This window comes from Eschscholzia californica, unplaced genomic scaffold (genome assembly GCF_041429995.1).
Source record: "Eschscholzia californica isolate CP2 unplaced genomic scaffold, dmEscCali1.0.p SCAF_2, whole genome shotgun sequence".
NCBI classification, from domain to species: domain Eukaryota; kingdom Viridiplantae; phylum Streptophyta; class Magnoliopsida; order Ranunculales; family Papaveraceae; genus Eschscholzia; species Eschscholzia californica.
Window position 1 is genome coordinate 49,839,762 of NW_028238309.1, and position 12,810 is coordinate 49,852,571.

Sequence of the window (12,810 nt, forward strand, 5' to 3'; positions counted from 1 at the left end):
ATCTAGCTTAGTTCGATTATGCTTATGTATATGAACATAGCAAAGAGACCCAAAAACTTTAAAGTAACTCACATTAGGTTTGATAGTATATAGCAGCTCAAAAGGAGATTTTGATGTACCTGGCTATGGAGGCAGTCGGTTTATCACATGACAAGCACACTGCATAGCTGCTGCCCACAACTCTCGAGGAAGGTTCTTATCGTGCAACCAAGACAAAGTCATTGTTGTAAGATGTGCTAACTTACGTTCAGCGACTCCATTCTGTTGCGGGGTATCCGGGCATGTTAATTGCCGATGAATACCATGTTTTCGACAAAATTCAGCAAACTCATGTGACTGGAATTCACCCCCATTATCAGTTCGTAAACACTTCAGAGCAGACCCGAATTGCTTCTCTACCATCTCTTTGAATCGTACAAAGTGTGTAAAAGCTTCACCTTTGTTTTTCAAGAGATACACCCAACTATAGTGCGAAAAATCATCAACAATAACCATCATATAACGGAAACCACTAAAGCTTGGTGTTCTTGTAGGTCCCATGAGATCAGAATGTACAAGCTCAAACATCGACGATGCACGGTTCAATGATTTCTGAAAAGGAAGTCGATGTGATTTACCGTATTGACAGCTAACACAAATGACATCCTGATGTGTTGATTTGAAGTAGGGAACTCCTTCAAGTAATCTATTTGTTGATATTTGCTGCAACAATTGATTACCAACGTGTCCGAGTCGAGCATGCCAAAGTGAAGCCGTTGTATTTTGACTTGTCTTTTCTACATACGCCTCACTTGCAGATAAAACATATAAAGAGTTTGTCTTTCTTCCGGTGAATAAGACATTAGCATCAACACTTTTATAATCATCAAGAATCTGAACATCATTTGGTCCAAATAAAACATACTTACCCGAGTTAGTGATTTGAGAAACAGAAACAAGATTCTTCTTTAAACCCGGTACTTGGTATGCGTCTTCAAGTGTAAGACTTTCATCATCAGAATTAGTAGCCTTCACATTGAAATCACCTTCTTTCATTACAGGATGTAATGAGTTGTCAGCTGTCACAATCACCCGTTTGCTCAAATGAGGACGAATATCAGAAAGTATAGAAGCATTACCGGTAGCATGATGTGAGCAACCCGAGTCAACGATCCACTCATTCTTGTAGTCAATACAGCTAGTATTAATCTCTGATTTCTTTTCATTCTGATGTGTAACCGAAGCCATGTTGTACGGTTGATTAATAACCTCAATTGAGAGACAATTCTCCCACTGTAGCTCATCACTATCTTCAACCTCATATGCAACATTTGCATCTGATTTGACAACTTTTGCATAACAATTTGGCTTAATGTGGCCTGGTTTGCCACACTTTTTACACACAAGCTTCGCACGGCAATCCGACTTCATGTGTCCAGTCCTCCCGCATCTAAAGCATACCAACTTAGAGTGGTTTGCTGACTCCCCCTCAATCGTTTTCTGCTTACCACCATTTGGAGAATGATTCTTCACATTTTTCGACTTTGACTTGCCTTTAGTGAAGAGTGCATCTTCGACATCACCAGAAGACTTACCAAGCATTTGTTTAACCAATGCTTCCTGATTCGAAAGTAGGTTTTCTAACTCAATGATTGATGGTTGCGAAACCCATCCTTGTATTGATGAAATGAACGGCATGAAGTCAGGTCGTAATCCACGAATCAAATAGCGTCGTAGCCTTGCATCACTAATAGGTTCTTCACTATCCAAACCTGAAATTTCTGAACATACATTCTTAACTTTAAGAAAGTAATCAGAAATTGACATGCTACCTTGAGTTAAAGAAGCTAGCTCATTCTCAAGGTATTGCAGCCGCATAGTATTTTTCTGGGTGAATAACCTTTCAAGAGTATCCCAGATGTCTTTCGGAGAATCCAATGAACGAACATGATCAATAAATTCCTTACCAATCGAAGTTCTCAATGCAAATAAAGCCTTTCCGCACCTTACTTTTCATTTCCTCCTTAACTCAGCGTTTTCGGGAGTATCACCGGGAAGTGTCTTAGTACCGGAAACAAGATCCCATAGATCTTGTCCTTGAAGAAAAGCCTCCATACACAACCTCCAATATTGATAATTGGTTCCGACAAGTTTCTCTGTAGACATAGGAGATACTGGATTACTTCCATTCATATTGATATAAAAGTAATAACACTCAACAAAAATTTTTTTCACTTGGTAATAAAATCAAACACTTGATATGCAGAAAACCTTGCTCTGGTACCATGAAACAAATAGATAATCTCTATATATGAAACACAAGTCTGATTTTATTGATAGAAGAATGATGAACACAATTACAAATTGGTTGTAAGAACAATTCTCTCTCTCTCTGCATTTTTGTGTTTCACATAACTCACAATTTATAGCTAAAAATTCTGACTACCACTAACTAACAACCTCCCTATTCTTACTCCACTAATATGTCCAGTAGAGTAGTTGCTTAGGACTTATTCAAACACATGAGATAAACAAAGACTAAATCAAACTAAGAGTGCACTAACTTGTGACATCACTACCTTAAGAACCAGAGTCACATTATAATTGACATTGGTCTGTTATTTAAAATATTGTTACGATATCCATACTTATGTTCAAACTACCCCACACATAACTTGAAGAGCTTTTGTGTCATAGAAGTAATGAACCCAAAATAAGCATGTCTCCAAGATTGCTTCCACAATAACACCCCACAGAAACCCCAAAAACCTGTTACAAATCCCAGTACTGCACTTATATAAAACCACTTCATCTCAAGCCAATCATCCTCCTCATCATCTTGTTTTTCTCTACTATATCCCGGCGATTGAGCGTGTTCATCCTCATTGCAGTTCTTGAGTGGAAAACCACAGAGTTTTGGGTTGCCGACATAACTCAATTCAGTAAAACTTTGCAATTGGTTACGTGAAGGAATTTTGCCTGACAAGTTATTATATGACAAGTTCAAGTGATTCAGAGAATGCAAATCTGTAATGCTTTGAGGAATTACACCGGAAAGTTTGTTACTTGAGAAATCAAGCGATTCCAATGAGCTCATCTGGCATATTTTGTCTGGGATCTTTCCTGTAAAATGATTCCCAGATAAGTTCAAAAAACGTAACTCGTGAAGTGTTGTTAGATCTTGAGGAATCTCCCCGGATAAGTGGTTTCTAGAAAGATCCATGGTTGTAACAAGTCCAAGAGTGTTATTATACTCGTATTGTCTTCCATTTGTCACCAGTAAAGCAGTTTTGTAATTGGGTCCATAAATGGAGATGCTAGAACTGGCCATCGGATTTTGCTTCAAAGCCATTGCAGTTAAATTGCTGAAACATCTTGGAATTGATCCTGATAAGTTGTTATAAGCAATATCCAGTATTTGTAGTGAAGTAAGGTTACAAAGTGCTTCTGGAATACCACCATTGAACTTATTTAGATGCAACTTAAGAACTATAAGGTCCGTAAAGTCTGCTTCTAGCCATGTTGATATGCTCCCGCTGAATTTATTCTCACCAAGATCAATCGTTACTAATTTGGTACAATTCCGGAAAGACTTAGGTAGTTCACCTGATAGAGAATTATTGCCCAAATGCAAAGATTGTAATCCAACTTTAGCAATAGCAAAGACGATGAGTTAAACCAACATTCTGGAATCTCTCCAAACAGGGCATTGTTTGAGAGATCAAGAACTTCTAATATATCACATTGGAACGAGGAAATAGGACCGTTGAAATTGTTGTAACCCAAGTTAATCTCTGCGTAAGAACTTGAATTGAAGAACTTTGGCAATTCTCCAGTGAGTTAATTTTGGTCTAGATTTAAAACATCCATTCGAGAAGACATGTCCCAAAACCAAGTAGGAGCAGTGCCTGAAATTCTTGTGTTTGATAAATCAATATGTGTTAATTCCTTTTGTGTTCTTAACCATTGGGGTAATCCAGATCCTATGTGACAATTTTTTAATGATAATCGTTCGAGTTGAAAAGGAGGTCTCCAAGTAGAGCTCAACTTCAAATCAACTGAAGTAATTTTTAAACCTTTTAATCTTCGAAGATTGGCGAAGTGAACTTCAGATACAACGCCTTGTAAGTTATTATCATAAACATAAAATCCTTCTAAGCTTGAGAGATGCCCTATTGTTTCCGGCAATGATCCATTCAAATTATTTTCTTGAAGTTGTAAATCCCTTAATACTGATAATCTTCCTAAGGACGAGGGAATTGAACCAGAAAATGAGTTTCTGTCGAGAAAGAGGTATTCGAGATTTTGTAATTTCCCCGATTGCTCAGGCAAAGGACCAGAGAGTTTGTTAAGTGATAAAAACAACTCATTCAAACTACTGGTCAAACATCTAGATGAATTTACTAAAACTCCAGATATATGTCCACAAAGTTTGTTCTCCGGCAAGTCTAATTCCTGCAGGTTACCTAGATTTCCAATATCTTTTGAAATCGTTCCGTAGAAATTATTGTTACTTAGATCAAGTTCTTCAAGTCATTATATAAGGGTTATTTTGCGAAAGGGACGCACATAAGTACCAAGTTTTGCGAAAGGGGCACGACTATTTATTATTTTGTGAAAGGGTCGTGGACTAGCATTGACCGTTAAATAAATGTTAGATTTAACATCACATTACATGAACAGTTAAAATCACTATTCCTCTACTTAGATTATTAATATCTATTGATCAAATTTAATTATGTCGTCACTTTTTTTTGCACGAAAGAGCCCTTTCAGTTTTTTTTCTTTTTTTCTTTCTTCCACCTTCGATCTTCTGCGAGTTTTTGAAAGAGGTGTTGTTGATTGAGTTTTACAAAGAGATTGTGCCAACAAAAGAGGAGCTTAGGTTTTTTTTTGTCAACTTTCTGTTTTTTTTAACAGGAAATTGGGCCGAAGGCCCAATTTTTTGTTTTTTTTGTTAAAAAGGCATCTCATTTTTTTAAAGAGCTAGGCCTCATATAGCTTTTCAAAATGTTCTTGAAGGACAATTTTGTAGGCATTCTCATTTTCAGGTACAAAAATACCCTTTGTGTGATGAAAAATACCAAAAAAAAAATCAATTTTTTCATAAATTATGAAGTTTTTTTTTCTACTCATGAAAAAAACAAATGTGGGAAATTGGTAGATTTCTCCGAGCTGATTCTATAGGGTCGATCTCCTTATGTTTTAATCATCAGTCTATTTTAGGTTTTTGTGATTGAATCTCTTACTTACTGTTAGAATATGATTTGGAGGGTTTGAGTTAGTTTTGGTGAAAAATTCTAGAGAGAGAAAGTTGCAATTTCCAAGTTTCGAATCTTTAGGGTTGAAGTAATTTTTTTGCTATGTTAGTTTTGATGTTTTGTTATTTTTGATGTTTTGTTATTTTTGATGTTTATGTTTAAACTTATTTGTTGAATTTATATGGAAGTATAGTTGATGCAAGGAATGTGTTTGATAAAATACTTGAAAAAAATGTTGTTGTTTTGAATGCAATGTTAGTTGGTTATACAAAATTTAGGTTGGTTGAAATAGCTCTAAAGTTGTTTGATGAAATTCCTTTGAGAAATGCTTCATCTTGAACAATCATGATAGGTACTTATGTTCAAATTAAGAATTTCATGAAAGTTTTTCGAAGAAATGTAAAAGGATGGTGCTAGAGTTGATAAAATGACAACTATGAATTTTTAGGATATTTAGCTAGTTTTTTGGTAAAACATTCTATTAATATAACAATTTGTAACAAATTTCATGTTAAATCAATTCAAAAACTAATTTGCAAACCATTTGCAAGGTTCAACAAGTTACTTGCAAGGCACTGCAAGCGCATTGCAAGGCTCTGCAAGGTGTTTGCAAAGTTATACAAGGTGTTTGCTAAAGTCATGCAAGGTGTTCGCAAGGTTCTGCAAAGTGTTTGCAAGGCAGTGCAAGGTGTTTGGAAGGTTATCCAAGGTGTTTGTAAAACCATGCAAGGTGTTTATAAAAACCATGCAAGGTGTTTGCAAGGCTCTGCAAGGTGTTTGCAAGCTTTGCAAGGCTCTGCAAGATTATGCAAGGTGTTTGCAAAAGTCATGCTAGGTGTTCGCAAGGCTCTGCAATGCAGTGCAAGGTTATCCAAGGTGTTTGCAAGGCTTTGCAAGGCAGTGCAAGGTGTTTGCAAGGTATTTTCTTAGACTAGGGTTAGGTTGGTCTTTTCACTGAAATAGAAAATTACATAATTGCCACTAGGGAGGTGAAGCCTAAAAAACTTTGATTAATCTTTTTTAACCAAAGTCATAATTTCTTAGGGAGTTTTGGCCAAATTCCCCTGTTTTTAAATTTTTTTTTTTTTTTACGAATCCTAATCACACTTCTTAAATCCATTTTACTTTCGAACCCTTTTACTTGAGTAGACCGAGTAAAGCTGAGGTTTATCTTCATGTGCCATTAGATTTTCTCTCTCATGATTAGGTCGAGTTGAAATTTTACTTCTCTTTATATTCCACATAAATATATCTTGATTATATTATTTATTCATTATGTATTAGATTAATAAATTATGAAATTCATTGTTTAAATGTGTAACGCGCTACAAAATCGGGAAGAACAATATTTTCAAGGTATATGTCTTAATTTTCCACTTTTGGAAATTTATTGTCAAAATCATATAAGTTTCTTGTAACACCCCTATTTTCTATATATATCAAATTAGGTGGAAATAACAAAACTCTAGGTCAATTTGGGGTTGGGCCTAATATGAAGAGTAAGTTAGTGTGGGCTTGAGCACCATAAAATAGAAATGGGTTAGAAGGAAAACTAGGGCTGCTTGAGTTAATTATATAAAAAGGGGTCTAGAGCTCTTTTTGTAGAGCTAGAACAAAACTTAGAGAGAGAAAGAGAAATGGTATTCTTTAGAGAAGATTTTGATGAATAAGTTGAAGAAATCTATGTATTGTTTATGTTATGGTTAGTATATCTTCAACAAGCCACTCTTAGTGAATGAAGAATGGATAAAGAAGAAAAGAGGTAGAGATGGAGTTCTCTAGAGAGAGAAAGAGGCATGATTGTGGTCTTGATGTCATCTAAGGCAAAAGAGGTAGATTTCTTATCTCCTAATTCTTTTGTAGGCTTTTTCAATTGATTCCATGATAGGTTTAGTATTGCTAATCACATAAAGTTCTATAAAGAACGATTGAATGATTTAGATATTAGTTCTATCTTGAATTCCATAAAATATCTATATAGGACAATGTTTTGATCTAACTTCAAAATTAGATCTGGATTGATTGGTAACGAATCTAGGTGTCTATCTTATATGGTTGGAAAGGTCTGTTTGTCTACTTTCTATTGGTCCAAACGGTGAGTTAATTGGAGTTCCGAGCAAGGAGTTACAATAGTTTTCGTACGAGGTGTCAGAGCAGTCCCTACTGTATTTCTGTATAGATTAAAAGTAAATCTGGTATTGATTGGTAACGAATCTCGGTGTGTATCTTATGTGGTTGGAAAGGTCTGTTTGTCTACTTTCTAGTGGTTCAAACGGATAGTTAATTGGAGTTCCGAGCGAGGAGTTATAATAGTTTTTGTACGAGGTGTCACAGCAGTCCCTACTGTATTTCGGTGTAGATTGAAATTAGATCTGGTATTGATTGGTAATGAATCTCGGTGTGTATCTTATATGGTTGGAAAGGTCTGTTTGTCTACTTTCTAGTGGTTCAAACGATGAGTTAATTGAAGTTCCGAGTGAGGAGTTACAATAGTTTTTGTACTAGGTGTCGATACAATCTCCAATGAGCGAATTGATTGAGATAATTCACATGGTTTCTATTCTTTAAGCAATATATTTCTTAGGTATATGATACCTTATATTGGTGAGTCTATATTTGTTAACTATTATTGTTATTTGTTTGTTTGAGGTTGTGATGCATGTGGGGATCTATCATGAGCATCATCCATTTTGACTTGCTATGTGTTGTTGGCTTGAATGGTTTGGTGAACTTGTTTGTAATTCTTTATTAGAGCCAATATTTGTGGTGTGATGCTATTATGATTGTATGATGCTATTATGTGTGTGATGCGATGGATGTGATGGAGGATTGAATGAGTTTATGTGGTTGGTTCGACCCTCTCTACCGAAGGTGATGTAGGTATGGAGCGTATGGGGTCGGCGCTAACACAATGGATGACCTTGTGGACCACACTCTCATTCAACTTATGTATGTTGTATGATGCTATTATGTGTGTGATGATGGAGTTGATGGAGGGTTGTATGAGTTTATGTGGTTGGTTTGACCCTCTCTACCGGATGTGATCGAGGTATGAAGCGTATGGGGTCGGCGCTAACACAATGGATGACCTTGTGGACCGCACTCTCATACAACATGGACACCAACTTGTCATATCATTTGACGAGAGTTGGATGATTGTGTCTTTTGGCATAATGTTTTGTCGACTTAATTGTCAAGTTAGGGTTCTATAAAGGTCTATCTTGGTGAATAGTGTGATCTTTTTATACCTATTGAAAAAGATAAAGATTACTATCACGAGAGTTATTATTGGATTAGAATACGAGGACGTTGAAAGCCTAATAACCAAGAACATAAATTACTAATTTCTACATGCGTGTAGTAAATCTCGTTGTATTATGTTAGTTGTCACGTTAAATTTCAGATAACGCCAATAATGAACATGAATAAAATACTTCCTTGATTGGGGATTGAGTTTGCCTACCCGAGACTTAGGTTTGAGGAAATCTACTGCAGTTGGGTTTTAACCCAGCTATTTCGTTTTTCAGGTATTGATTGTGTACTCATGGTAGGTGTCGCTCGTGGATCCAGTTTGAAGGTCTCAAATCTTCGATTTCAAGGCGGCTTGAGATTTGGGATTTGGGGCGCTACATTTCTTAAATGTAATAATATATTTTTAAGTATAAGGTTAGATTAATGGTATTAAATTTAACGGTGTTAGAACTTAACTGGTCAACACTAGTCCACGACCCCTTTGCAAAATAATAAATAGTCATGCCAATTGTTGACGACTGCATCATATTTTGGCAAAACTCTCTTCATAATATTCACAATCTCAACAAGCTCTTAACAAGTGAATGCTTATTCACAATCTCAAAGTCAGGCAGGCTTCATTCTTTGAGAAGTACATAAGCGCCCAACTGTTTATATGGGCTAACAAAACTAAAGTTTTTAACTCCATCATTGACCAAATTCAAGCCAAATTAACCAAATTGCATAATAAAAGTCTCATCTCGGCAATTATAGCAGTTTCCCAATACCAAATGCAATGCTTCGCGCATCCTGAGAAGTGTATGCAAAAGCATTGAGACTTCATAAAAGTCTTTCTAGTGGGTAAAACCCAAAGGTACTTACACTAAGGCTTGGTCGTCCATATGTCTTTCCAGAAAACAAGACGGGTTGGGCATTAGGAACTCATTCTTTCACCATCAAGCTTTCCTAGGAAAATTAGTGTGGCGTACAAAAGCTGAGCCAAACACAATATGGACTAAAATCTTAAAAGCCACATAGTTCCCCAAAACCAGAATCCTGGATTGGCCAAACAAGCTCACTCATGGACATGGAAAGTCATTGATTTTTTTCAGTCAAGTCAAGAAGTTTGACATTAAATTACTCCCCCAATTTTTTCTTTATTTTTATTTTCGAGACTTATCTTATATTTATTGAATTTTAACGTGTTTCAGAACTCGAAAGGATTCGAGGGAGGGGTCATTTCATTTTTTGATTTGGGAATTGTAACTATCACGGTAGAATTAAATGCTTGCTAATTCGGGAGATTCACTCGGGATCCCAAATTAATCTCTGGAATGACGGTTGGATATCCCTAATCATACACCTTCAATAAATAACCCCAATGATTCTAGTCTCTTTTAGATTTCTAAGCTTATTAGTAACAACCAATGGAATGACTATTATTACTAACACCTTTCATACAATTGGTTGTAATACCATTGGATCCATTGAACTTCAGAAAGAATGACAAACACCACTTGTTGGTCCCTTACCAAATCTAATAATTATATATATTTGGTATGTACACAGCAATTAATGGTAGAGTGTGATAATATTCATCAAGCTGGGGTAAATTGTCATTTCATTTGAAAAATAAAAACGATTTTAAAAATATAGTTATTTATATGGAAATGTTGTTCGAGACTTTTCCGGTCAGAAACTGAATTGGTAAATCTATCGGTAATGTCTTCATTTGCCCTTACTGTGATAACACAGAAACGATAAAACATACTCTTTTACATTGTTCATGTGCGAGAGAACTATCTGTTTATACTTTAACATTCGATTGGATTATATTATATCTATAACAGTCTGGACAACCTCTATGAATGATGCACATAATAAGAACGATTTTAACATGGTAAATTTGTATGTCACCATACTTTGGGTTATTTGGAAAGCCCGGTAAAAGAACATGATGATTGAATCTTTCATTTCTACCTCCACTATGTGGGTACTAATTAATGGGCGCTCAGGTCCAAAGTTCAACCCGAGTAGAGGAATTCGTCAAAGAAACCCCCTATGGCCCTATCCTCTTTCTTCTTCACTTTGGGAATGGATGGCCTTAGTCGACGGATTGAGTCCTTTAATGATATACTCTCTTTTCTGGATTTCCTACTTCAAATACAAGTTTAGTCACCAAACATCTACCATTTGTTGACGACTGCATCATATTTCGGCAAAACTCTCTTGGTCATATTCACAATCTCAAACAAACTCTTAACAAGTGAATGCTGATTCAAAATCTTGAAGTCAAACAGGCTACTCTCTTTGAGAAGTACATAAGCACCCAACTGTTTGTTGGAATCGGAGCTGATTTTGGATCGGTTCAAGTCGTCAAACTCAGAAACGAAGCACACCATTGCGTTCGTCTCGTCGAGATCTTAAGTTTAGACTCAAGAATCACTCAAATCCGATTCCGGATGAATGAGATATTCAAGTCTGAAGTTTGGACGGAAAATGGTTAAGTTAGGGACCAAAAGGCAATAAGGAAAAGTTGGTTTGGGGGCTATTTACGCAAAGAGGACACATCCAGATCAGACGGCCCAAATCCCAGCCGACACGTCTGTTGCTAAAGAAGTGACCCGTCACTTTACTTTCCAACAGATGCGTCCCTAAAACCCAACAGAAGTGTCCCTTATGAATGCATCTATTCGAAACCTATTTATAGGACCCAAATCAACTCCAAATTCCAATCCGTTTTTTTTCAGAGTGTCAAGCATTGTTAGAAGATCATATTAGAGTATCTAAGAGAAAGATTTAGCAGAGTTTTCAAGGAGTTTCATTAGCAAGAAGTTTGGTCCATTTGCATAAGTCAGAGGTTAGTATACTTTCAAGTTCGACTGCTTTCTGATTCGAAGTACCATTGAATCGAAAGGTTAATCGTTGTATCCTGGGAGACAAACGCCGGTAACTGTTTGGTACTATACAGGGCGTCAATTGTCTTAAGGAAAGAGGAATACCTCGCCTCGATTAAAAAATTATTCTTCTTCTAATCCTCCGATGTTCTTTTTCTTTTTAGTCTATCTGATTTCTTAATCAAAGACATTCTGATTTTCCAAATCAGAAGTGTGTTGATTTTTTAAAGTAATAAATCAGTAAACACAGAAGGATACAATTCCTCTTTCCGATCTTAAATCGATAGTGAGATTCGACTACGAATCATCTGTTCTGGATAACAGACATTATCGGTTAGAAATACGAAAGATATTGAGTTGTTTTATTCCTTAGTTTTTCTCCATTAATTTGGAAAGAAAGTGTTTTTGATTAATTTACAAATAAAATCAAATAGTAACCAGTTTCACCAGTGATTCGGTATAGACTCGCTGAGTCAACTCGTTGAATCGGTACACCGAAACCAACAATCTTAAGACAATTGAATTACTTCGGTATACTGAACTAATTTTCTGCGTCAGACAGAAATAGAGATGGCAACAACTGGTGAAGCCATAACGAAAAGTGTTGGTCCTGTCCATGCCGAAAAACCGGAGAAGTTTAAGGGCATCGAGTTTAAGCGATGGGCACAGAAGATGATGTTTTATCTAACCACTTTAGGGTTAGTAAAATATCTGACTGAAGACCAACTAGTCCTTCGAGAAGACGGAGATATCCAACATACTTCGGCCGTAGAGGCCTGGAAGCATAGTAATTTTTTATGTAAGAATTACATTCTGAATTCGTTGGATGATGGGCTTTATAATGTGTATTGTGTTATTGATAGTGCAAAAGAATTGTGAAACACATTACACAATAAATATAAAGCCGAAACTGCAGGAGTGAAGAAATTTATCGTTGGAAGGTTTCTGGACTTTAAAATGGTTGACTCTAAACCAGTCATAAACCAAGTTCAAGAATTCCAAATAATTCTTCAGGAATTAAAGACCGAATCATTGGTAACAAATGAAGCCTTTCAAGTCCGAGCAATGATTGAAAAATTGCCTCCGGGTTGGAAAGACTTCAAGAATTACCTTCGTCATAAAAATAAAGATATGAGCCTTGAAGAACTCATCCTCAAACTTCGAATAGAAGAGGATAGTCGTACTGCAGAGAAGAAGACAGAGAAGTCTTCAAGTACTCCAAAAGTAAACGTCATCGAAGGGGAACCAAAACTAAAGCGGAAACGCTCGGGCCGTGAAGTGGGCTCAGGAAAGCCGACGAAGAAGAGTTTCGACGACAACTGCTTCAACTGTGGCAAGAAGGGGCATCGTGCCAAAGATTGTCGTTCTAAAAATGACAAGATCAACAAGAGAAAGAAAGCTAAGCATCAGGCTTCTCTTGTTGAAGATGAAAATGTCCAGAA

At 36.3% G+C, this 12,810-nt stretch overlaps 2 protein-coding genes across 2 annotated transcripts in view; one reads left to right on the forward strand and one right to left on the reverse strand.

The window, feature by feature from the left end:
• Positions 1-12,810, forward strand: part of LOC147558703 (uncharacterized) — an 87,218-nt gene that overhangs the window by 37,980 nt on the left and 36,428 nt on the right. The gene's annotated exons all lie outside the window — the stretch shown is intronic.
• Positions 2,639-12,810, reverse strand: part of LOC147558705 (uncharacterized) — a 56,528-nt gene continuing 46,356 nt past the window's right edge. The window contains exons 3-4 of the mRNA XM_086659073.1: positions 3,888-4,445; positions 2,639-3,627 (exon numbers count right to left, since the gene is read on the reverse strand). Of these exons, the coding sequence (XP_086515199.1) occupies positions 2,639-3,627; positions 3,888-4,445 (1,547 nt within the window). The remainder of the gene's footprint in view (positions 3,628-3,887; positions 4,446-12,810) is intronic.